Source organism: Triturus cristatus, chromosome 2_2 (assembly GCF_964204655.1).
Source record: "Triturus cristatus chromosome 2_2, aTriCri1.1, whole genome shotgun sequence".
Classification (NCBI taxonomy): Eukaryota; Metazoa; Chordata; class Amphibia; order Caudata; family Salamandridae; genus Triturus; species Triturus cristatus.
Window position 1 is genome coordinate 622334617 of NC_140582.1, and position 27608 is coordinate 622362224.

At 45.3% G+C, this 27608-nt stretch overlaps 1 protein-coding gene across 4 annotated transcripts in view; it reads left to right on the plus strand.

The window, feature by feature from the left end:
- Positions 1-27608, plus strand: part of ANXA10 (annexin A10) — a 514604-nt gene that overhangs the window by 107277 nt on the left and 379719 nt on the right. For all 4 annotated transcript variants that reach the window (XM_085643277.1, XM_085643275.1, XM_085643276.1 and 1 more), the window contains exon 2: positions 374-455. In XM_085643277.1, coding sequence (XP_085499403.1) covers positions 374-455 — 82 coding nt within the window. The remainder of the gene's footprint in view (positions 1-373; positions 456-27608) is intronic.

The following is a 27608-nucleotide window of genomic DNA, read 5'->3' on the forward strand; positions in this document are numbered from 1 at the left end:
GAGATTTCTGTGAATTCCCTTAAAGTCAGATACCCACACAATCCCCAAGGAGAAACTTACCATATGGCCATGCCTGGCTTGTAATAAAATATATTTCTGATTTAACCCTATCTAGTGTGCATGGTCGTAAGGACATTTCCATTCCCCCGGCAGCAGTGTTTTTCGGTTTCAGGGTTGGCCTCCTCTAATAATACAAGAGGTTTTACCTAGTTGTTTTTCCTTTGTTAGAGATTTTTACATTTAGATTATATTTTGGTATGTCACAGAATATTGTTTCTATTAAATTATCAGAAAGTGTTTGCATACAACACGTTTTATTTTAAACCTTTTTTTATAAACATTTAAACAGAATATGTGTATTTGTTCTCTTTAGGTACAAGGAACAATTTTTCCAAACTCAAACTGCAATCCTCCCATGGATGCACAATTGCTGGCGGGTGCACTGCAGGGATTTGGTATGTACATTTCGTGACCTTTTCAATACGCAATTTTGTCAATTATTATTTCTAAATTAATCCGAATGAAAAGAGCAATGAAGTGGAAAACCCAGGAGACTAATGCACTATTCTATGAACATATTCAACAACATCCTTAAGAGAGCATTAGCTTCTTTACAAATCTCTCAGTAATATACAACATGAGTTACTAAATTGCAGTAATGGTTGCAAAAATGCTCTTAACAATTTAACAAGCTTTAATGTTTAGGAAGGTTCGTCAAGGTTTGTTGTTGTGTTTTTTGTTTATGGCTTAAAGCACTCGCCCCTGTGTCACCCTCTGCATCTACTTTTTGGATAAATTATACATTTGATTAGCATTCAAACTTTGAGAAACGACTCATGCTGGGTACACAATTTAGGGCGGGATCTAAGGAAAGGCAACTTGCGAAGCTGACTCCAACAGGAGGTGCCACCTCAAATACCATAAAAGGCCTGGGAACCAAAAGCAACCCTGGCAATTTATTTGACTGCTCCCCCTCCACCCTCCACCCCGCCTCGCTGTGGGGAGGCAAGCGTGAAGCACTGCAGCGTAACAAAATCTCACCTCCAGCACCAGTGGCATAACGAAACTTGAGGGGGGGGGCCTGTAAAGCACATGGAGACTCACTTAGGAGCTCTCAGTCCAGGGTACTGTGCTGGGGGAGCCACTTGGAGCTCCGGGGCTGCGGGGGGCTTTGTTATGCCACTGCCCAGCACCAGGGACGGACTGGCCGTAGCGGGCACCAGGCATTTACCCGGTGGGCCACCAGGGTGGGGGGCGGTTTTTGGCCCCTGGGGGGCAGGTTTTGATACCGGGGGTCAGCAATATCGGCCCCCTGTAACAAAATCGGCCGAAACCGGCCCTAGCAAACAGCTTGGCCGGGCCGGCCGAGCAATTTGCCAGGGCCAGTTTTGGTTCCCAGTCTGGCCCTGCCCATCACTGCTGCTTTTGTTACTGGAGGCCAATATTGCTGCAAAACAGGCCCCCAGTAACAAAGCAGGTCCCCACCTCTCCAAAACCGGCCCCCACTTTTTCAGCCTTCCGGGCTCGCTACAACCAGCCCGGCCCTGTAAAAGGTTCAACTGTGGACCAATTGCCTGGAGAGGAGAAGCAACATACCACTTTGTCTACGGTTTCAAAAACCATAACAGCAACACCCCAACAGCAAAATACAAGCGGTTTTGAAATTAGACCTTTGGGTGCTTATATTGTAAAGAATAAAGAAAAGGGGGGTAGATTATTTACTAGTTCTAAGCAGTGAAAAGCAAGTGTTTGTACCTGCATGTATTACTTCCCCTTCATGATATGATCGTGAAAAGTATATTTGTTTCAGTAATTCAGTTGTAAGGAGTAGTACTGGTGTTAACACCTCGGTTAGAAATGCTGCTTGTTGCTGTTGGGCATTAGCAGTGATTTGGGAAGTGCGATCTCATTGGCAACTACTTCCAAGGAAATAGTTCTATTTCATACCTTTATCTCAAATACACGAGTCCAAATCTTCCAACATGACGATTTGAAAGAGAAACTGCACAAAAAAGTACAATCTTTTAAAATGATCAATTACATTTTGATGATTCAAAATGGAAAGATAATTGGGTAGAGCTTGAACAAATTGCTTAAAAGGCAACTCCACAGTATAAGATGAGGACAATATCTGTTAAAAGGGGACGCGCCTCCAGAGAGCGTGAATTTTGAAAAATCAACTACCTACTTGTCGTGTGGAAATCAGACCCTGCTAGGGGTCTAGTGTGTGCAGGACCTTTTCCGCCGTGAGGGGAACGGCTTCTCGAACTACATCTCCCGGCATCCTAAGCCCCAGACGCACGCCGGTGACGGCGCACGGCAGCGCCAGCATCAGTTAAAGCGGCTCCTCGCGCCCCGCAGCGCCCGGGCGAAGCCCGGGCCAAGGGCGGGCCCGTCCTTGCCCGTCACTGACAGGAACTGGCTGGGGTGGGCCACCCCCCCAAAGACGCATTGCTGCCTAAGAACACAAGGTACTGACGTGCTCATTGCTTGCGGGATAGCGCTAGGTGTGCATTTCCTGTGCTGTTTAGGCGTTAGGGTCTCTTCTTGCTAATTTATTAGGTTCTGTGCAGCCTACTTCCCGCGTGCTGACACTCATCGGGAGCATTTGGTGTAGTATTTGCCTGCTGCGAGGGGAACGGCCCCTCAATCATTTGTTTTCCCAACACCTTAAGGCCAGGGCGTCTGGCAATAGCGCCATCAGCCAGCGCCGGGGTGACGATACAAGCGCACCGGCTCACCCGCCAAGGCCAAGGGCGGGCCATCTTAGACCGGTAAAGGCCGGAACTTCTCTGCTTAAATTGGAGCCTGTCTGATTTGCAAGCACACTGTATCTAAACTTATCTTATTGATTTGCTGGCTTTACCATGCCCCTCAAAGACGTTAGAGGTAGAGGGGCCAACACTCATCTCACAGGAACTATGGACCAGTTTATTACTAAGGTAAACTGTGTCATTGACCAAGAGATTACGTTGTTGGAACGCAGAGTTTCACAGGACCTTGCGGTGGCAAGGAGGTCCTCAATGGGTCATATTGCTAATGCGCAGTCCCCTGTCTATCAAGCCCCAAATGGTGATGCTGCTGCATGCTTACGTCTAGATTTTCCGACCACAGATTTAACACCCAGTGGAACAACTGCTGTTTCTATGGGGGAACAGTCCATGGTTTCAGACTCATTGTTGATATCTCCTTGTTTGCTGCCGTTTGCTTCCAGCTTAGTGCCAGAGCCTAGAACCAGGCAATTGCGAGAGAGGAACCCTGGCGCTATTTCTAAAAACAAGCAAGGGCCCCCTACTAACAATGGTGGGAAAAGTAAGACTGGCAGAAAGAAACAGAAAGCTGTGAGCCATAATAGAAATTCTGGAATGCCCCCTCCTTTACAGGAGCAGCCGGCTATGGTTGTCAGAGCAAACAAAGTTGCACCTTCAGACCATTTATCATCCACCAGAATGGCACATCAGGTTGCAAGCGGGGGGACCAGAGAAGATGATAAGGTTGAGGGAATGGCCCCTGAGATGCTCAATATCTATGACACAATTAGGCTTCTCCTTCGTCCTGTGGAGGATAGAATATCTAAGATTGAGCAACATTTATTAAGGATTGAGCAAGGTCTCGGGGGAATTGCTGATTTTCAAAAGGACGTTCCCCACCCTATGGCTTCTAAATTACTGGATACTGCCAGAGTAGAAAATGCCCCGGCTTTTTTAAAAGATCCCCCAGTATTGCCCATAGATCATCAGGCCCCAACCGAAGTTAATAAGGGTACAGTTGCGCCTCCTGCCATTAAACCTTCTCAGCATAATATATCACAGCCTAAGGAGGACGGGAGGATCACTTCCCCCCAGATTCCCAGGGGGGAAAATATCCCAAATTTGCCTCCGGAGGTTTCTCCTTTTGTGGTAATCTTAACAGGGGTCCCCGAATTGGGCAAGCATGAAGTCGAATCTCCTACAACTCTAAAGAATAGGGTTGTGCATTGGCTAAATAAAAATAGACCATTGCCAATGCACACAGTGTGCAAGATACTCATGGTTAGGAGGATCCCATGGGTAGGTCACTTGGCTAAAATTATAAGGGGGGATTGCGTTTTAATCAACTTTAATGACCCCAAAATAGTTGAGTATATCTGCAACTGGAGACACTCTAGTTCAGGAACATCTATTCGCTCTCTTCCTCTGACCTATTTTTATCCCCCTGGTCACTTTACTCCATTAATGGATGGGTGGGCATTGGTACAACGGAATGGGAGGGGATTACCGCAAGGGGGTTGGCTCAGACCCATACCACCTCTAGATTCTATCTCCACCCAAAATCGATTTAGTAGTTTGGAGGCTGTCGACTGACTCCAGGGTAGAGGGGGAGCATCAACTAGTCCTTTGCCCCCCTAGGTTGCTGTACCTCTGGTTCTACAACATCATTAAAACCTTCGGGTCTAGAACTATCCACCCCCGTCATATCAATACAGAGGGTTATTAATAACACTGATCTATATTTGGATCATTTCCCAAGTGTTCCAATTCCCTGTGTTGGTTCTCCCAGCCACCTTAAGCTTGCTTCGTGGAATGTGGCAGGTTTGCGCAGCAAGCTTTCTCTCCCGGACTGGAATGCTTTTATTGACGGGTATGACCTGTGTTTGTTCCAAGAAACCTGGAGCCTTGAGCCGCTGTACAAGCCGGGCTTTTGCTGTTTTTTTGTTCCGGCCACCTCGGTAGGCCAAGGCCGTCCATCTGGTGGACTCATGGTATGGGTCAGGGTAGAAATTAATCTTAAGATCACCCATCACACTTGCCCCACATTAGATGTAATGAGACTCTCCATCAAGTGCACCAAGAGCAACTATACCTGGGAACTCTTTAATGTATATGTACGAGGAACCCAAGGGGGTGCAAAATCTCCTACTATCTCAGCTCTTTCAGATTTGCTCCATTGCTGCCCCTCTGACTCCCTTCTTTTGGTTGCTGGTGACCTTAATTGCTCATTTGAGCCCCTTGCAACTGACGACATCCTAGGAATCTATGATGAGGATGCTAGATGGGGCATTCCTTCATTATCACTTAAGCCAGTGAAGAGATGGTCACCGGTTGTCATCCAAATAAATGCTCTATCGCTAGAATTTGGGTTAAGAGCTGTCAATGGGCGCACGATTTCTGACGTAATGGGAGCTAATAGCTTCAATAGGGTCCCCTGCCAAAGCAGAATTGATTATATAATGGTTGACAGGAGGGCATGGAAATTTGTTGTAGATATGGATTATACCAACAATAAATGGCGATCACAACGTTTTACCATCTAACTGTAACAGGTTCCTTAAATGGCCTAAATTTATTTTGAGTGACCCAAAACTAACCACCCTCGAAGAAATTCTTGCTGATCAGACTCTTAAGCTTTCTGCAGTTTGCAGGGATAGGGTTGGCCCTGCTGCTGCAGTAAAAGTTTATGTGGAAACTATTGATTCGATCGGCACCTTATTTCTTGATCACAACAAAAAGCGTCAGACGAGTGTCAAGTCAGCACAGAAGTGGTTTAATAGGAATTGCAGATTGAAAAAAGATAGCCTGGTCCTCGCCATTAAATCTAACAATCCGGGTGATGTTCGGCTGGCAAGACTGCATTATATGCCTGTTTTCCATTGATAGAAGATCACTCATCCATAACTCAAGAAAGAGTCATCAAGAGGTTAGACAGCATCTTTGCCATCCTGCGATCTGGAAATCTGACAACAGCCCACCTTTCAACAGTCGAGAATTCAGAGACTTTCTCGGTCATCTTAATGTGAAGTATCAGAAGAGTGCACGTCTTTGGCCACAGGCCAGCAGCCTTGTTGAACATTTCATGAGTACTCTCAAGAAAGCTGTCCAGCGTGCTCTATTGACTATCTGCTCAAACCCCTCACAATAGCTACAAGAAAGTCTTTCATGCAGCCTATCAGATTTACCTTCGGTACAGCTGATAGGAAGAGAGGGGTGGCTGAGGAGCTTCTAGGCACCCCCTCTTGATTTCCCTAGGAACACAGGCTTCTGGAAAAACGAACGCCTCACGGTTCAATGGGGCTAGGGTAATTTGGACTGCCTATGAACTGCAATACAAAATCATAGAAAGAAAATATTCTAGACAGGGCCGGCTTTAGCACTGGTGGCTCCCGGTGCGACAATGTTTGTTGGCGCCCCCCCAATGACCACCTCAGCTGCGGATTCCCTAATTAGCACCCTTTAACAGTGCCCCTCAAGTCTCCAGGACCACTCCCTCTCAGATGCATTTAATTACTTTTATAGCACCACTCATACCAGTGTTGGGTGTCAAAGCACTTACAATACATTTTCCATACTTGTAAAGCGCAAACATATCACCCCTTAAGGTTTCAAGGTGCTGGGGGCCATCGGGAAATTTAAGTGAGCCATTTCCCAGAGTCACAAGATGCTGAGCTGAGCTGCCACCGGCAACCAAACCTTGACTCCCGCACTCCAGAGTCAGCCGATCTGGCCACTGCGCCACACCTTTCCCATCCCACAAAGACAACCAATCACACGTGTAAATCAGTGTATAGGAAATGTTACATAAGACAGAGGACTACAAGGTGTAGGAGTCACATGTCATCCGTACTGGTATGCAGTATAGTTTGAGTGCTTTTCTTTAGAAGCACAAACGTTGAATTTAAAATGTAACACCATGGTTGGTGGTTCTCTTTAATGAGAATCGATTTCTACCCCAATGAACCAATTTTGCAACATTAGGATATTGAAAGACAGGGAAAAAATCATAACGCTCTAACCTATTCCTTGCAATTTTCATGCAGCTCTTTGATGACAGCTAATTGCTCACTGTTCTGCATTAGGATTTTAACTTATAAACTGCAAGTAACAATAGGATCTTCCTGACAAAAGCAGTAAGCTATGGCCTATTTTCATAATATTCACTTTGTGACTTGCATGGGACATGTTCTTTGCAGCAGGCATATTAACCCTCTGCACTACCTAAGGGTGAGTCAAAAACCTTCCGCTGGACAAAACTCCAATCTCTCTCTCTCTCTCTCTCTCTCTCCAGGAAGAACATTAATCACCAGAGTTATCTTGACATTTTTATTGTTGCCTAAAAATTGCTGGAGGCAAATAACATAGTAGGAGGTACTTTTAAAAACATAATATAGCCACCCAAAGTCAGTACCCGGTGGGGTGGCACCAGTGGCACCGCCCAAGAGCCAGCCCTGATACCAGAACACCTAAGCCTTGGTACTGTGTTTGTGATCAACTGCGAGATTCTTCCAAAATACAGTTGCTGTCTATGTATGCAGCTTGCAATGCAGGCGAGGAGAGAAATGACCGCTGGCAACTTAACAAGCAGCTTCCGTCCCCTTCCTGACCCGAAACAACGATATTAGCATACTCACAATAACCGCAATCAGGTTTCCGATCCGAACTGATTCCATTTTCTTAGGCAGATGAGTATATACATAGTTTTAATGTTTCATGCTACACGTGCGAGGAATTATTTTTTTCACACACAGATAATACTCTCTCCACTGCCCTTTGAATAAACTCATCATGATATTGTTAGAGCGATTTTCAGGGACAGCTGCGCCGAACAGCTGTAAATGTTCCCAACAACAGGAATCTAAAGAGTGGTCTTGTAAAAAGGCCAGCTTCGCCTCGTGCAGGGATTTGCCCCTCGGCATATAGTCCTTCCGGGGTATGTCACTAAGAGCCGCAGAGCCTTGTTCTCATCTAATAAAGCTTTATTTTAACTTTGAATTGATAAAAATGGAGGTCACTGTGTCTTGGGTGCCACCCAATTTTCTAGAATGCTCATTCTGGAGCTACCTTAATCTCTTTCAAAGTTTCAAAGTTTGTACTAAAAACGTGTTTTCCTAGACAGATCAGTATCTCCTGGTGCTGACATTTAAATTCAGACAGTTGTTTGCACAATTTTATTATTTTCAAGGCAACCTTGTACTTAAATTCCTTCATTGCCTTGTCTTTTTTTGGGGGAAAATGTGTGTACATACATCTGGTATCAAACGCTCTGTGAGATGCATGTTTCTGTGGACAGGCCCTCTATATATCATCCTTGTTCCATTTTCAGCATTGATTGTGGGATGTGTGGCTACAGTACTTTGTACTAATGAAACTTGGCAGTTCCCGTGAAAGAGACAGCAGTCCTCATGAACTGCCAGAGAAAGGCATTTCACTTCAATTTTAGCGCTCCGAAGCAGGCTTTTTAAGTAGTGTGTACATAGGTTTTTTTGTTCTCTCCCCAAACCTGTAAATGTTGTTAATGTTTCTATGGACACAATATTAGTTGCCCACTGATCTGTATGAGGGAAACATCCTTGTTACTTATTAGCCTATGAGAAAATAAAAATCGCAAATTGTACATTAATTCAGCACCAGCCCGCTGGCTAATGATGCATTTGGCAGGAAGAGAGGGCACCCTCGACTGTCATCACATGTATTCCAGGTCACCTTAACTCTCGACATTCAAAGAAGCTTCCCTGTGCACTAACCTTCTATTCAATACAAGAAAACAACATATAGCTAATACAATCACGTTACTACAAGGAAGCATAGAATGTGGGAGGGGAAGAAGCAATCTTTTCTAGTTACATAAACTTTCATATACACAGGCGAACAAACATTAATTTGAGAATAAGATAGACCACCAGCTCCAACAGCATTAAAATTGGTTTCACCTCATGTTAGACCTGTCTGCCTCAGGGAGGTTTCTCTCAAACATTTGCCTACACCTCTCTGAATTTTTGCTGAATTCTTTTTTGTTGGCTTTAGGACTCTGTGCACTTTACTACTGCTAACCAGTGCTAAAGTGCTTGTGCTCTCTCCCTAAAACATGGAAATGCTGGCTTACACCTGATTGGCATATTTATCTTACTTATAAGTCCCCAGTAAAGTGGCATGTCATATCTCCACGGCTTAAATGCTACTAGTTTTAAACTGCCAATTCGACTTGTCAAAGTAATCCCCTTGCCAAGCGTAAAGCTCCCTTTTTATTACATATATGTACCACCTAATGTAAGCCTCAAACAGCCCATAGGGCAGGGTGCATTGTAATTCAAAAAGTTGAACATTTATTTTCAATATTTATATGTCCCAGTAGTAATAAACAAATAAACACACAAATTCATTTGTCAATACTGTAAGGCCTACCTCTTCCTTTGGATAATACTAAGTAACCTTATTACACTTAATATATGATAACTTTTGTTTGAGAGCTATTGGAAATGTAATTTCTGGCGTCTTGCTAAAATTGGATTATAAATTCCAATTCTGAAAATAACACTTTTAGAAAGGGGATTTTCTTGTCCTAACCATTTGGTGCCTGCAGCCTGTTTCTTGGATCACATGACTAGGTATATCAGGCAATTGCCCTTTGTGTATTCCTCCCAGACAGCCACACAATAAAGGGACTGGGTGTTGGCAGGCTGGGCCATGCAAGGCAGGATGGTGCAGGGGGACTGTGCACATCCCTACTTGGACTTCAAAGACACTGCCTCAGCTTACATACTATTGTGACTGCAGTCAGACTGGGGCCAAAACAGGGAGACAGGAATTTCCAGACATTTCAATGTCGAGAAAACTCAAGAAGTTTCTTTCACTTCAAAACTGACATCAGGTATTACAATAGGACCCTCAGAACAACTCTTCAGTTAAATTCTGGACCTGCAGAGGGACTCTTGGAGGACTGGTCTTCTGCCTGCTGAACTAAGAGTACTGCCCTGCTTCTTGAAGCCTGCCCTTTGCCCTCAGAGGACTGCCCTGCTGCTTAAGACCTACATTCCTGCTTGATCCCAAGGCTTCCAGAGTGACTCCAAGGGCTCGTCCTGATCAGAGCCTCAGAGACAGAAAAGGCTCCAACCATCTTTAATCCACACCAGCACCCAGCCAGAGTGAGTCCTGACCTTCAAAATAGTGTCTCTACAGCCCTGGACCCTTAGAGGTGGTGCTAAAGGGGCCCGGATAGCCCAAATCCAAATCCAGGGACTTAGAAAATGTTCTGCCAAAAAGTGTTCTGAGAACAGAGAGAATACCTGCCCACCGATTCCTACCCATGGTGCATCGCCGGCAATCTGACTTTGAGTCCGCTCCCGCAGCATTCTTCTCAGTACAAATCCTGTTCAGCAGCTCCTCGCAGAAGGGTTATCCAGATTTGTGGACCCCTCTTTGACTACAGCCTGCAGCTTCATCCTGATGTAGATTTTTGACTTCCATAAAGGAGACTAAGTCTGAATGCAAAAATCTTCATTGCAACTTCATCCAGCGGCTTCCTGACGAAGCTGCCTCCTCTTCAGACTCTATTGTTTGAGTTGCCCCTCTGAACTTTGTGTGCCCGAACTGTGCTCCATCACTGTTAGCCATAACTTTACACTTTGCCCTGTTAACAGACTAGATGTCGCAGTTGGCACTTTGACCTTTTAGGTGCTATTTTTCACTTAAAACTATAAAAATTAATAACTCCAGTTCTACTGATTGGATTTTTGTTGTTTTGGCATCACATCATTTATTAAGATTTATTCTAATGTCCTAAATTATTGTGGGATTTTTCTTGTGTTGTGTATTCACTTTATTACTGGTTAAGTTCTGCATAAATACTTTACACGTTGTCTCGAAGTTAAGCCCGACTACTTTTGTGCCAAGCAACCAGAGGGTTAAATACAGATTAATTTAGTGACTTTTTGTGGTTCGCCTTGACAAAGATTGTAACTGTTGCTTTAATAGGGTTTAACCCTCCTCAACCAACAATCCTATTTCTGACACCTAACTAAACTCTGTTTACCTCACCACCAGATGCAATCCTATGTCTACTGCTATAGGCATATACATTCTTAATTGTTTCAGCTAAATTGCCTTAGTAGGACATTAAAATACAACATTAAAATTACTTGTTAATCTACTGCTATCAGTAAAAGAAGACATCTTTACACCCACTCTATCTCCTTTCATCAGTAGCAACAATATACCCTATGCCTCGAACAGACTGGCCATTTATTGGAGGAGAGTTTAGAGCCATTGGAGGCTGGTTTTGGCACATCTGTCACTCTCACCCACTCCCAGGGGATTATTGCAGCAGGTGTAGTGGGCAGTAAGTAAAAGGAGAGGCAGGAAAGAAAGATATAGGTGTGGGAAAGAGACTGCTAGGAATGAGAGAGAGGCTAAAGAGATCAGAGAAGGAAGAAGATTAAGAGAAGAAAAGGAGCTAGAGAATGCCTAAACTGAGAGAGAAAGATAGGAATGGGGAAAGGGAAAGGGATTGGCATGGGTTTGAACTTTTTTACCATGGCTTGTTTTGGTTCTCAGCTCAACTATACCCTTTTCCTACAAAGCACTGACTGTTCTTTCATCCAATCCTTCAAATTCATTTTAGAAAGTTGACATTTCCTTGTCCTAACCATTTGAGCCTTTTGTCAGTTATCGGGGTCTAATGACTTTGAAAGGTTCTTCTGTTGAGGGTTGTGTATTCCTTCCAGACAGTAACACAATAGGGGATTTGGTGTGAACAGGATATCTTGCGGCCGAGCTGTACTCAGCCCTACTTACATTTCAAGGAGCTTTGCCTCCTGCCCACACAAAGGAACCTGACACGGTTTTTTGTTTTCTCACACCTCTTGAAGTTTTGACAGGGAAAAGGAAGGCATTTCCAGAACCAGCTGTGGGAGAAGTACAGGGAATCCCCAGCTCCAAAGGCTGGCTCTAGGTTTAAATATTGGGCCTCCTGAGCCACTCATCAGTACACTACTGCAATGTGCATGTTCCAGAAGAAGGATTGTTTTGTTCCTGAAAGGGCCTGGGCCCATTTACTCAGGAACTCTCTGATGACAAACTCTTGATGGTCCTTTTTTGCAGCATGAAAGTGTAAAGGGGAAAAAGAAAATTCCACAAATAAAATGTAACGTACAGTGTAACCACTGTGGCTATATAATAACCCATGTTGACAACCAAATAAAGGTTAGTCAAAATGTAGGACTAATTCAAAAGTAAGTGGACATACACAAATCTCAACATAAGGGTATAAAATACATAGGAAACAGAAGGAATCCAAACCTTTGGGGAAAAATTTACTCTATAGAGCAAGGAAAGGACAACAAGTTCTATATTTACTATATAGGTAATCAGAAAACAAAAATGAAGATTTCCCTGCACCAGTAGTTCATTAGAGAAAAGCATTTAGTACTATCTAACCTTACTCTTACCCTAAAGTGGCATCCCTATTTAGAATTTAGATCAAAAGATTATGCCCTTGCTACAATGCATCATTCACCAAATCTTATTCAACAGATGTCCCATAATGCTTTTCTAAAATGTTTTCCGCAATGGTCTCAACCACGGGTTTTTTCCATGACTTCGGTTCCTTCCACGGTTTTCTCCGTGTATACTTCTTTGCAACAATTTGTCCTTGGTCTCCTCTCTTTCTCCCTTGCAAACAGACCTCCTTCCACCCTATCTTCGCCAGACTATGCCAACTGTTGCTTCTTCATACCTCAACTATCTCATGAAACCATGACCATACTCTTCACTAACAAAGCGTTTGGCCACCTGCAGTGTAAAGCACGAAAAAGTGTAACGTTTGTACGAAACCCGCATGTGAATCTAAACATCAATTCAGAAATGTGAACATTCAATAAATGTGATCTGAAATCAAGCCTATGACTTAAGCTAAAATAAAAAATGCACCATGTTAGTTATGATTCGTGGTTAACATTTTCATGAATTCATTAGCATTTTCAATAGGCACCTTTACTAAACTGCATTAATTCAATTATTCCAACTACATCATTCAATCAATCAATCAAAGATTTGTGAAGCGCGCTACTCACCTGTGAGGGTCTCAAGAGGCTGGGGGGAGTGGGGTTATCGTGCAGCTTCGTCTCATCCAAAGAGCCAGGTCTTAGAGGCTCTTCCTCAATGCTTGCAGAGTGCGGGATCATCTGATGCTGTGCGGGAGTTTGTTCCAGGACTTTGCCATGATGTAGGAGTAGGCTCTTCCTCCCATTCTGGCTCTGCGGATGTGAGGGGTTTCAGCCAGGGTGAGGTCGGCAGAGCGGAGGGTTTTCTTGGGTGCGTAGAATGAGATTCTTTCATTGAGGTATTGGGGTCCTGTGTTGTGGAGGGATTTGTAGACATGAGTGAGCAGCTTGAAGGTCACTCTCTTCTCGACGGGGAGCCAATGAAGGTCTCACAGGTGCTGGGTTATGTGGTCTTTTCGTGGGATTCCAAGGACGAGTCTGGCAGCCGATTTCTGGATGGTCTGGAGTTTGCAGAGTATGGATTTGTTGATTCCTGGGTGGAGGGTGTTTCTGTAGTCCAATCTGCTGGTTATAAGTGTGTGGGTGACTGCCTTTCTGGGATCGGGGGAGCGTATATCGGGTCATGGTGAGGGAGGAGTTGAGTATGATGCCGAGGTTGCAGGCGTGGTCCGTGGGTGTCGGGGGGTTGCAGAGGGCAGTGGGCCACCAGATGTTGTCCCATGCAGAGGGGGTAGATCCGAGGATGAGGACTACTGTCTTCTCCGAGTTGAGCTTTAGGCAGCTGCTGCTCATCCAGGATGTGGAGTCTTTCATCCCTTCCTGGAAGCTGAGTCTGGTGGTGTCCGGTTCCTTGATGAGGGAGAGGATGAACTGGGTGTTGTCAGAGTAGGATACTATGCTGACTAGCGATGGTGCCGAGGGGGGCCATGTGGATGTTGAAGAGGGTGGGGCTGAGCGATGATCCTTGGGGTACTCTGTAGATGATGTCTGTGGGTTCAGAGAGGAAGGGCAGGAGTCTGATTCTTTGGGTTCAGCCAGTGAGGAATGAGTGGATCCAGTCTAGGGCAGTTCCTTGTATGCTGGCGTTGTGGAGTCTGGCGGTGAGTGTGCAGTGGGAGACGGTGTTGAAGGCTGCCGATAAGTTAAGGAGGATGAGGGCCGCCATGTGGACCTGGTCCAAAAGGGTGCGGATGTCATCTGTGGTGGCTAGGAGGGTGGTTTTGGTGTTGTGGTTGCTGCAGAATCTTGATTGTGAGGAGTTGAGGATTGAGTAGGCTTCTATGAAGTTCGTGAGCTGGATGTTGACGATCTTCTCAGTTACCTTGGCTGCGAAGGGGAGGAGAGACATGGGTCTGTAGTTTTTGAGGTCCGTCGGGTCTGCAGAGGGCTTCCTGAGGTGAGGCTTGACTTCTGGGCATTTCCAGTCATCGTGGAATGTGCCGGTTTCGAAGGTGGACTTGATGGTGCATCGTAGTTCAGGTGCTATGGTGGCAGTGGCTCTGTGGAAGATGTGCAGCAGGGGTCCGTGGGGGCTCCCGAGTGTATGCTCTTCATGGTTGTGGCGGTGTCTTCTGTAGTGACAGGGGTCCAGGCGGAGATGGTGGGCTGGCTGGCGTTGCTGTAGATGGGTGTGGTGTCGGTGCCTTGTTTCTGTTTGTTGAAGTTGTCATAGAGGGACTTGATCTTGAGATGGAAGTAGGAGCTGAGTTTGTTGCAGAGGTCCTGGGAGGAGGGTGTCTGAGGCTTCGCAGGGGGGGTTTGGTGAATTCTTGTATGATGCTGTAAAGTTCCTGCGAGTTGTGGGAGTTGGTGAGGATTCTATCCTGAATGAAGTTCCTTTTTGTGGATCTGATGCATTGGTGGTGTTCAGTCATGGTGGTTTTGTAGCTGGAGCGTGTTTCCGGGGTTTTGCTGTTTCTCCATACTTTCTTGAGACGCTTGCAAGTGCGTCTGGATTCTATAAGGCCTGTGGTAAACCAGGTGGCTTTCGTGGAGCGTTGTCCGTCAGAGTTCCAGAGGGGGGTGAGCTTATCTGCGCAGTCAGTGATCCATCTGGAGTTCCTTGGCTGCAGAGTTGACGTCGGTCGAAGTGGGAGGGGGGACGTGGTGGAGGGTAGAGTTTAGGTGCTCTTCGGTGACGTTGCTCCAGTTCCTGCGTGGGGCGTGTGGTGTCGGCTTGTGTGCGGTGGGTTGTGAGAAGGAGAAATGTAAGCAGTGGTGGTCTGTCCAGAGGGGTTGCATGGTGTGGATGAAGCAGATGTTGTTTTTTCCAGCGAAGATGGGGTTGAGGGTGTGTCCTGCCTTGTGGGTGGGGGTGGTGACGAGCTGTTTCCGTCTGATGTTCGGGAGGTTGTCCAGGAGGGCAGTGGAGTGGGGGTCGCTGAGGTTGTCGAGGTGGAAATTCAGGTCTACGTGCAGTACCTAGTCCATGGAGGTGATGGCATGGGGGACGATGAGGCTCGTGATGGGTGCAGCGAACATGATGCATGGTCCGGGATGACTGTAGGTAAGAGTGCCGGGTAGGGTGGATCTGGGGCTGGTCAGGAGCTGGAAGTGGAGGTGTTCCAATGGGGGACAAGGAGTCGTTTGTGCTGGCTGCAGTGAGTGGAAGGGAGCTTTTTTTGTACAATGGCAAGTCCACCTCCGGGGTGGTTGAGGCAATCCTTCCTGTGGGGTCCCAGATTTTTACTGTGTGTCTGTGCAGGGATCATACGTTGAGGAGGATGCAGCTCAGGGCTTTGTGTGCAATGGTTCCCGGTTGGTGGGCAGTAGCTGTAGGGGTCCGGAGGTGGTTGAAGGTGCAGCAGCAGTGTCAGCAGGAGAACAGGCCATGGGTGGTTTTCAGCGTCGTCAGCTGGCAGTTGTTGTTTCTTCAGGGGTTGCATCAATAGCATAATAAACATTCAAAATGCATTTAGTGTGTCAATTTGCCACATCACTAATAAACTCAATGTAAATATGTTACATCATTTATACATAATTACTACTATTCTATAAATCATTTGTTAAACTCACATTGAATCATGTTAATATCACAAAGGTACATTTCTTCAACCATCTAATTTCTTTAATAACACTAAATAATATGAGAGCGCATACTACAAGTGGTTATGTTTTACGCCTAACACATGTCCCAAGCAGAATAGAATTTCTGCTCTCTCAGGCCTCCCTCTGATGACGTTAAGTCGTCATAATAATTACCCTATCTCATCAGATAAGCCTATCAATTGACTATTTAGGTCATTTTTAATCAGATGGATCTATCTAAATAGATGTTGTTGTCATTTTCTTTTGCCTAAACTTCTTCATATGCTTTAGATTATTGGAATAATTGTCTTATAACTTCTCTATCTTCCTGACGTTTTCCCTTTGAACTCTTCCCTTTTCCCTCGCCTTGTACCGTTTATATCCTCTCACCATTTCAATCATAACAATTGAACAATGATACAGATGATAGTTGGTCACACAATATAGCCAAACAATTCACTTTCAAGATTTGCAAACCACCTTCCAACTGTACTAAACCCATTTCCTACTTTGACCCAAACACCTTCAGAAGCCAAGTCACTCAAATACTGATGTAACTTAGTAATGTTGTTGATATACTTCTGTAGATCCTTACTCCTATCAGGAATATAAGTGCAACATTGTTGGACCTTCAACACCCGATAGACTGCACCTTCTTTTGCAAACAAAACATCTAAAGCAAGTTGGTTCTGCATAGCCCTAATCGAACCCATTTCACAATCTACAAGCAATTTTCTAATCATAATGTCATTCAACAGCACCCCTAAACTTGGTATCGTAGCTCCAAAAATATCTCCCAGAATTTCTCCAGCACCTAATCCACATTTCTGTCTAGTCTCCAGCTCTTCTCCTGAGTCTTCCATACTTTCCATGTGATAGATTTTAGGAAACACTATTGCTAAATAACATGTCCCAAACCATTTGCTAGGCAATCTCAAATATGCCTTCTTCCCACACACAAAATAAACTCTTGGTATAGCATGTTAAGTGGAGTCTAAAAACATTTTTCAAGGACCATGAACGAAAAACATATGATCACATTGATTCTTCCGCACAAATGCAGTGCTGTATCCACTCTCAGCTTGGTGGATACATAGTCTCCCTCTGTGTTGCCAATCAAAAGGTAATGGTCCTGAACTCCCTTTAACATGATGATCTAAGTCTTCCTTTGTCCATTGGGGAGATTTGTATGGTTTATTTCCCTCACTGACTGTAACTCTAAATCTATCTTCTACCTGATCTATGAATTTCTTCTCAATGTCAGTTAATATACAAGTTAAATTATGTCTGTAAGCATGAGCCATGTCTAACGTTGTAGTGGATATTAAATAATTCCCCATCATTACAACTGTCTTCTGTGTATCATACCTATTCAGGTGTTTGTACACTGGTACTTCTGAAAGTACTACATCATAGTTAGAGAAATAATATCATTATGGTCCTTCCTATAAAACATACTAAGAAGCAAACTACAACGAATCCAATATGCCACTGGTAAGTGATGATGTATTGTACCTTTTTCAACTAACGCAGGTAACTGCCTGCCAACATAACAATCTCTAGCTCCATGGTGTCTGTTACTCATATAAAAGCCTAGCATAAGCATTTCATGTATAATCCCCTTTGGACAAATCTACATGTAGGTGTCGTTCTCCTGAAGCAGTTAAACACCTCTCTGATCCGAAAGTTTCCTTTTTTGGAACAACTGGTGTAAGTGTGGGCACTTCAGGTACACTAGTCTTCTGTGTATCCTCCTCTGAGGAATTCAAAACTGACTCTACATTAATACCACTATCACTTTTACTGCAATTGTTATAAGTGTACCTATATTACATCTACATCCACGGTTAGGATTTCCAGACTCCATTCTACATTAGACTCAAACCAAGTTTTGAGTAGAGAAATAGCAGCCAAAGATTCTCTCTCCTCTGTTGGTCTACACTTGTACAAGGCAGCAAAATGTAAAAGTCTCTGTGCAGAGCTTCCAGCAACTCTCTCTCTTCTTTTTTTTTCTTTACAGTTATTTACACAATCTTCGTAAGACTTCCTTAGCCCTACTTCACCTTCTTCTAAATGTAATCCCTAAATGTATTCTTCGTCCACTCAGCCCTAGAAAATCTTCGAACACCTTTCACAAAGTTCATGAAAAATCGTTCAACATCCCTAATAAGTTCTGAACCAAGCTCATTTACGATTAGTTGTTATAAATTAGCTCTCAATTCTGCAACCTCTGCCGATGATTGCTCTGCACACAAATGGGGAAAGATAACTTCATTCAATACCAGGTTATGTAGTTCATTCAATTTTGGTGGGTAGGGAATAGCCAATGACAGGAGAGCATTCAAATCAGTCATCGGAATCTTCAGCAGAATGTCGATTATCAGCACAGATGTCCAGGAACTCTTGGACCTTGTCAAGCCCAGTCTTTCACCTTTGGCTTCATTTTGCTCAGATTCAGACGTTTCCCTTTTTGGGGCGAGCTCTCTTTCAGATTAAACCTTCAGATTTCTCCTCTGTTCTTTTTCTGGCCAGATCTCATACAGGTTTACTCTCTGTCTTGTTTGCATTTGTTTCTTCAGTTACTTTGTCGGGATCAGACTCTTGTTCATACGCCACTGCTCTGTCTTCTTTAGAGTCGGCGTGAATGCTTTGTTACCGATCCATCTATAACTTGGCTTGTCCTCTCCCATGTCTCTTTGATCACTTCTGAAAATTCTTCTGGGAGGGGAGCTGTTTCTTTAGAGGGTCACAGAACTCTACAAATGGGACAGGCATGGATCCAGTTTGGTACTCAACCACATTTCACAGCTGTCGTTGTCACCAGTATTACTTAGTATGGTTCACGCCAAAGAGGCTCAAGGCAATTCTTCCTTACATGCCTTATTATTAGCACCCAGTCACCAGGGTTAAGGTTTTGACAGAGATAAGGTGACGTTGGTGCAGTCACTGCTTCAACCTGATGAGACACAGAACGAGCCACATCAGCCAATCCTTTACAGTAGTCGAGAACCAAATCATCTGAGATATTCACAAGCATGGTGACATGCACAACAGGCAACCTCATTGCTCGTCCCATAAGAATTTCATGAGGCGACAAGCCAGTTCTTCTACCAGGAATAATGGGTAGATTTATCAGCACAAGAGGTAATGCGTCAGGCCATTTCAAAGATGTTGTTCAACAATTCTTGAGACTTCTGGCCGATAACTGCAATTCAGTCTCTGTTCCACCCATAAAGCTGCACACAGCAATTTCAGGACTTCATTATTAAAAGGAGTTCCTCGATTTGACTCAAATGTAGCTAGAAATCCAAACATCAGAATTAGCTCCCTCAACAACAGCATAGCTACAGTGAGACTGTCACACCTCCTAGTTGGATAGGCTTTGACCCCACAGGAGAATATGTACACCACAACCAGAATGTACTTCAACCAATTTTACATGGGCATCTCAACAAAATTCAACTGCATCCTATTGAAAGGTCCTACTGTTCTCCCTTTATGACTCAGAGGAACATCAGTCCTTTTCCCCACATGTATCTGTTGACATGTTACACATTTGTGGTACAATGCTTGTGCAACAACGCGGAACTTTGGATTAAACAATGTCTGCCTAAACATCCTAAACATCCTCACCATTGTGTCCCTTCCTACATGTGTTGAACCATGATTCTGTCTTGCTTTAGGGTGTAACAAAAAGTTGGTATAACTGCTCTCCCATCAACAGACACCCAGATATCATCCTTGACACATCCCGCTTTAATCCAGTCTGACTGTTCCTCTTCAGAAACCTCCTCCTGCTTATGTTTTATCTCATTCCAAGTATCAGCAGCAGCCATCCTCATGTTGAAATCGGTCACATCTGACTCCTCATTTCTGTATTCTCCATTGAAGGCTCATGCATTCAAAGCACAATAACGTGCAACCTAATCCGCATAACGATTTCCCACAGTGACATAATCTGTTCCCTTACAGAGACCTCGATGATATCATAAATTCCTGTTGAAACCATAGCTGTCCGAAGTCATGAACCACACCAAAACCATACTGGCTATCGATGTTAATCATCACTCAGAGTTGTTCAGAAACACAGCATGCATGAGTCAAGGCAACCAATTCATCCACCTGCATGGAGTATACTCCTTGTAAACAAGTGGCTTCCACCAGTCCAGAAACAGTACAGACATCAAAAGATGCTCTCAGGTTTCCTTCATAGTCTCTTAAGCATGATCAATCAACAAACAGAATATGATAAGATTCAGACAGTGGCTCATCGACAATGTCAGAATGTGTTTGGTACACAGTTCAGTGACATTGAGAAAGTCATGGTCTTCATTTTCCTCCCCTTCAGAATCTGGAGTAGGTAACAAAGTAGCAGGGTTCAACACAGAGCAGCGCTTCTGAGTTAGAGTGTTAGCTGCCAAAATCACCTGTTCATACCTTGACAATCTGTTATTAGTCCAGTGCTGTGTTCTTGTTAACAGAATTTCCACTGAGTGTGGAACGTAGACTGTCAGTGGATGACCCATCACTATGCTATTATATTGGTCATTACTGACACCAGTTGCATTAATGGATTTGAGACATCTGGGCAACGCTGATGCTACAGCATCTAATATAGCAGGAAAATAGGCACCTCGATGTGTCTGTGTGAGTACTGAGAGCACACAACCTTCTTGTTCATGGCAGAACAGCGAAAATGCTTTGTTATAATCAGACATTTTAAAAGCTAGAGCACGACACAGGGTCTCTCACAGCTCCAGGAAGGTGAGCAAGCAATCATTATCCCATGGCACCAGATCTGTCACATCCTTATGTGTCAACATCTGCAAAGGTTAAGCCATCAGGGAAAAGTTGGAAATTCACTGCAAACCATTCCCAAAAACATCCTGACCTCTTTCTGAGTGTGTGGCAGATTTATTTGCATGATCGCTGAGATTCTTTCCTGTGATGCCTTTCTTTTGTCTTTCTCAATTCGATGTCCCAAATGCTGTACTTTATTCATGCAATATTGAAGCTTGCTTGGAGATACTTTATGTCCATTTTCAGCCAGATGATTTAACAAAGCAGTGGTATCGGCTTTGCAAACTTCCCTCATATTTGATGCAACCAAGAGATCATCGATATACTGAACCAGAACTGAGTTACAGGGCAGGACCAGGTGTTTGAGATTCCTTTTCTAAATCTGATTGAAAATTAAGGGACTTTCAGTATATCCCTGTGGGATACGAAACAATGTTAAAACACAATTTTCCAACTGGATAGCAAAGAAAAATTGGCTCTCCTCATGGAGGGGAATCGAAAAGAAAGCTTGACAGACAAGTGAACCACTCAGCCTTGCATGGAATTTGGAACAGTATTACTGATAGGTTCGGTACCACAGGACAACAAGGAACCACTATACTGTTTATCTTTCGGAGATCCTGCACAATGCGGTACTTACCGCTAGGCTTTTGCAAACCAATAATAGGAGAATCGCATGACTCCCCCAGATCGCCTTCAAAATTCCTTGTTCGGTCATGGAATCAATCACAGGTGTGATACCTGCCACAGATTAGGGTGTCAAATTATACTGTGGTTTTCTCAGGAACTCAGCATTTGGCCTAAACTGTATGTGGACAGGCTCAACTCAATTTATAGGTCTGATATCTTTCGCAGTGACATCCCACACCATTGTTGAGACCGTGTCGCTGAGATCTAATGGCAAATCTTCCACTGTCAGCAAAGGAAACATTGAGACACAGATTCTGATTCGCCAATTTGAAAGCAATGTCCTCATCCTTTGTTTGCAGTTCGATTCTGTTGGACCTGGCCCTTTTGGCAGATTCACCCCTAAACTTTTTGCATTTATCCTAGCCTTTTTTACCTATGTAGTGTTAGTGGTTTTAGACCCCTAGGCACTATAGCACTGTGTCCCAGTGTAAAGTGCGTGCGCTCTGTGTTACATTTAGTGAGACTGTCCTGCCCTCCCATAGGAATGCATGGGGGATATATGTGCCCATGGTAATTCCTGGTGTGAGAGGAGTGCAGGGTCAAGTTCATATGTGTGAACTCGTGAGAATAAATGCTGCGCAATGGTGTGCACAGATTTATTGTGACTGGTGGAGAAGTGCCATTTTTAGAAGTAGGCATTTCTGTGTGCTGTGTGTCTGCCTGCCTGATGTGGAGTGCATGTCTGGCTTGTGATTGACAGGTGCTGGATGGTGTGGGGAATTCCAGGAGCCAGGGTGAGTCAGTCCGGTGGTGAATGGAGAGATCTGCATGTAGATGGGAGGGAGGAGTTGCACCTGGGACCTGAATAGGGCTGTGCCTTCCCTGCACAATGCTGGCTCCACCTCCTGTGGTGCGTCTGATGTCCCTAGCCTGTCCTGTGAATAGGGAGAGGGGCTAAGCAAAACAAAGTGCTCCAGAACCAGTTATAACTGGTTCTCCCCTTGCCCTACAGTTGGTGACAAATGGGCTGTGACCCCATGAGTGTTCTCTCTGTTGCTCCTGACTTAAGGGGGGGGGCCTGCTGCTGCTGCTGGGCTCCAGGAGGAACCACCACTAGGGACTGCCTCCCTGCTGGAGGGCCCTGTGAGCTGGCCTGCCTGGGCCCAGCCCTTTGCCCCCCCTTTTCATCCTAGAAGGGCTTCCTTGGGACTAAAGCGCCTGGACTGTGACTTCAGGAGCCTAGGAGAGCTTGGGCTGTCATTTTCCCCTAGCGCCTGGGAAGCGCTGTGTCCTAATTTGCCCCTTTATTGCGAGGAGGGGCCTCTGTGCATTGCCCTGGCAGCGCTGGGCTGCGATTGTCTTCGAGGGAATCCCCAGGATAGGGATTCCCCCGTAATGCCTTGATTACGGGTGCCCACCCCGCTTTATATTTTGAATTTTGAGACGGAGCCTACCCCTCGTATTTACCCATTTACCCCCCGCAGGAGGCCGCAGCCACAGAGAAGCCAGGCGGGAGCCTACCCCGCTCTGGCTGACACCCCGCAAAAAGCCGCCGGTGTGGAGAGAGAGGCAGCGCGACACGGCTGCCTGGTCAGCGGGGATGTCAAGAAAAGTGGGCGGGGCCTCACCGCAAGCAACCAGGAAGTCCCGCGTGTGAGGAGAAGTGCGGCGTGGCCAGCGGGGACTCTGCTGCATAGAAAGAATCCCATGGTGTGAGAGAGGCAGCCGGCCTCAGTAGGGGCAAGGAAGAGTCTCGCAGCGGAGGGGACCCGAGGCACATTGTCGGTGCCTGCCCCCGCCGCATGTACGAGAGCCGTATTGTGCCCAGAAGAGCCCGGTGAACTCTAAGGAGAGGTTCCCCAGAGCGGGACCTGTTGGGGCACGTTGTCGGTGCCCGGAGGACCCCGGAGAGAGCACAGAAGAGCCCGGTGAGTGGGGCTCCGATCTGGCATTGTTGGGGGCATTTGTCTTAAAAGGGGATCCCCAAGAAGGAGAGGCTCCCCAACCCCTTTGTGACGCCAGCTATTCTCTCCGCAGTCCGTTCCCTGCACAGTGAAGTGCACCATGGGGGCACGCTGATATTTGGAAGGCCCGGAGTGGGACTTGCATACCGTGGGACTTGACGCACACGTTTAGTGCCAGTGCTAGTTTTTGCTGGCCATCATTCCCAGCTACCCTGCGAGAGCGTAGGCAGCTGCAACGAGGGGGCCATGAGTGGAACTTGGGGGGCCTTTCGTTTTGAGTCCCAAAGAGGGGTTCAGGAGGCACGCTGGTGCCCATGATCATTTCTACAGCTTCCCAGCAAGTGGTGGGCAGCTGCCTCGTTTAGGCTTGAGTGTTTTGCGCACCTTTGCTTGGCTACTTTTGTAGCCCGCCCTGACATTGTTGGACATAGGGCGTTGGTGCCCTGTGAGAGGCCAGTTGGCCTGGGGACAGTTTTCATGTGTTGTGCCCCCGATTGGGGCACACTGTGGTTATGCCTAAATGTGACATCTACTGCGCAATGCCTTTATGCCCTGATCTATGCCTCTAATGATGTGTATGGTTATGAGGTTTGTGCGTAATATGGTTATTCTAAGGGTTTAGGCCTAATATGTTTTATGCCTAGTGTGATTATCATTGCATAGTGTGTTCCTAACGTTTACCAGTAGTTACTGGTTGTGCTCTACATTTATTATTTGTGCTACATTACAATTGGTGTTTTGTGATTATTCTGACAGAGGCCCAATTGGCCCTGTCAGGTGTATATAATCCCCTGTAGATACTGCCCAGTGCCAGTTGGCACAGTGTATATTATGTGATTATGATCTAATGTGTTTATTATAATACAAAGGCTATTTTTATATATAACCTTGTGTGGAGTTCCTTTTGTGGTGTGCCTGGGGTGTTGTTGCTGTGTGCGCGCAAACGCTTTGCACATTGCCTCCGGGATAAGCCTGACTGCTCGTACCAAGCTACCAAGGGGGTGAGCAGGGGTTATCTTTGGCGTGTAACTTCCTTGCCCTGACTAGAGTGGTGGTTTCTGCCTGGCTTTGGCGCAAGCCTCAGCCAACCAGAAATCCCATTTCTAACAGATTCCCATCGTGTGCAATATTGGGTGCAATTCAATTTACACAAGTCATGTCCCAACAGACCCACAGGACTTGAGTCGCACACCCCAAACTGAGGGTGGTCTTCAAAGGAACCAATCCTCACAGGTATCTCCTCAGTTAGGGGGTTTGAAATTCTATTGTTCGCAACTCCTACAGCTTGGATTGTAGTGTACAGTCTTTCTCTCCTCTCAGGCACCATCATAAGGATGAGTCTATGGCAAGGTCAGTAAAAGATTCCATCACAGGAATTTGCTGATACACATGATTTCCCTGAGCTAGGTTTAAACCAGTATGTGGTAGCACTGGGGGTTGTGGTGTTTGCATCACATGACCTTGAAGGCCCCCCGTATTCTGTGATCTCGGTCTATACCCAGTTTGCATGTGCACCACATTATTGTGAATCTGACTACGTCCTCCACCTTGTTCTTGGATCACAGGGTTGAACTGACATTACGCTTCCCATATCCTAACCTATCACAGAAATGGCACAGGGTAGATTTCTTTAGCTTAGCAACATTTATCTCTGTCTGTAGATATACAGGGGTACCTCTACCCCTACCTTGTCTTTGTAATCCTCCATTCTGCTGTATTTGAACTCCCGCAGGATGAGTTCCTTGTGTAAGAGCAACATTTCCAACAGGTACCTGTACCTGTCCTCCCCTCTGAGCAGGCTTCCATTCTCTTGTGTCTCGCTTCAAGTTCGTCACTACAGTACTTTGCATAATGCATAATTTTGTCAATAGACTTGTTCTGCCAACAAATCAAGTGCTGTTGTATCATGATACCATTGCTTATCCTGTTACAAATTTGGACGCAAACTGTGCCATGTCTTTGGGACTGAAGGTGTAAGATCCACTGTACTGTTTAAAAGCCTGCAACAGTGTTTCATAGTAGGCATGAATTGTTTCTTTAAGCTCTTGGCTTACATGCAGACCACAAATCACTAGGAACCACAATTTCAAACAAGTGTTCAAATCAATACACGAAACCTTCAAACTTTTCAAAAATCAATCAACCTGTTTGTACCATTGAGGAGGTGTTAGACCTGGCATCCTTTTCATGGTTTTCCCTCACTTTTTACCTCTACCTCTTGTGTTTTTGATGCTGTGTTGGATTTCATTTTTGCTAGCTTAAATGCTTTGGGCACTTTCCACTGCTGAGCAGTGTCAAAGTGCAAGTGCTCCCTGTGTAAATTGATATTGTGATTGGTTCGCCCTGATTGGCATATTTGTTTTACCAGTAGGTCCCTTATAAATTGCACTAAGTGTGCCAGGGCGGGTAAATCAAATGCTACTAGTGGGCTTGCTGCACTGATTGTGCCACCCACACGAGTAGCCCTGAAAAGATGTCTCAGGCCTGCCACTGCAGTGACTGTGCGCAGTTTGTTAACTGCCATGTCGACCTGGCCAGTGCACCCACTTGCCAGGCCTTACCCTTACCTTTTCTTACACATAGGACACCCCTATGGTAGGCACTAGGTACCCCCCTGGGCAGGGTGCAGTTGATGTGAAAGGTAGGACATGTAATGGTGTGTGTAACATGTCCTGATAGTGAAATACTGCAAAGTCCGTTTTTTTCACTACTGAAAGGCTATCTTACACATAGAACAGAACAGGAAATGCTTTGTGACATTTTACAAACATATCTTCCCATAGGGATAAGATAGAAAAATGGAGTTTGGTACCCCTGAACTCAGAATTAAATAACACATCTTTTAGTAAAGATGGTTTTTAAATTGTGTGTTTGAAAGTACCACTTTTAGAAAGTGTTCTTGTTCAACCTTCCTGTGTGCATCTGCCTGTTTGTGGATTGAATGTCTGGCTTTGGAGGGATGGGTGCTGGGGTGGCTCCAGGAGTCTGGGTGAGTCAGCACTAGGCTGAATAGGCCGGATATACATTTGGAGTGGTAGGAGGAGTAGCACCTGTACCTGAATAGGGCTGTGCCTGCCTTCCACAATGCTGGCTCCACCCCCTGCAGTGTGTCTGGAGCCAAGGCTCACACTGACAAAGGAGGCTGTTGTGCACTGGCAGAGTGCCCCCCAGAACTGGTTTGAACTGGGCTCAGAGCCCCTTGCATAAAGAGAACAAAGACATTTTGGGGTATAAGTATCAGACCTAAAACCCCTGAACTTTAGATCATTCCTGGAATTCAATAAGAACCTTTGGCAAGAAGAGGAGCTGGAGAGACTGAGGACAAATATTGCCCTTGCTGTGTGTCTGGGGTTGGCCTGCAGTTGCTGTTTCAGCCAAGGAAAGGAGAAGGACTTTGCTGTGTGCTCTGTCCCCTGCTTGAAGGAGATCTCCAAGGCCCTGAAGTGAGCTGGCCTCCTGTTCTGAAGTCTCAGGGAAACAAAGACTTCACCACCAGCTCCCCTGAACTCTGCTGCTGTGAGTTCTGACCTGCCAAGATGTGCCTGTGCCAGTTCTGGGCCTCTGGAGGTTGTTGCTGCTGTTTGGGAGCTGGAAGAAAGAAGAAACTTAAAGAACTACAGAAAGCAACGTATCACCTCCGTTGTCTCACGCATCGTACCTGTGTACCACGTTTTCCACGCATCACCCGCAGACCAGAACCGTCTTGGATTTCAACGCCTCACTTACCCCTACAGTCCGGATTCGACACATCACTTCTCCTGTGAGCAGCAGAACTGTCACGTCGCCTCCCCAAGGACTCAAGAACTGACGCATCACTTTGTTTTCAAACGCTTCCTTTCTCTGTGGCTGTTTGGCCTTGTGAATTTTGACGCATCTTCAGGTACTTTGTGTAAAAGTCATGCATCTATAGGTTTTAATGGTACACGTTCGTGAAACCTTTTTAAAGTCAAATTTTGATCTGTGTATGTTGGATTTTTGCCGTTTTGGTCTTGTTTAGTTTATATAAAGATAGTTTATTTTTCTAAACTGGTGTGGTGTCCTTTTGTGGTGTTTTCACTGTGTTACTGTGAGTGTTGGTACAAATACTTTACACAATGCCTTTGGGATAAGCCTGTCTGCTCGTGCCAAGCTACCAAGGGGTGAGCAGGGGTTATCTAAAGTGTGTATCCCCTTTCCCTGACTAGCAGCAAAAGTCCCTATTTGGACAAATGTACCTACCTCAGCTAACTAGAGACTTCCATTTCTAACAGGAGGTTTTTCCCTCAAATTCAGAAAATCATTTACGAATGCAGCAAGATCACCTCGACTCCAAGGCATGCTCATAACCCCCCACTAGGCATTTCCCATAATGGATATGCTTGTATTTCTGCACTTTCCTCTCCCAGAGGAGGTTGCTCTCACACCACCTTTTTTGCACTCTTCTTCTTTGACTACCT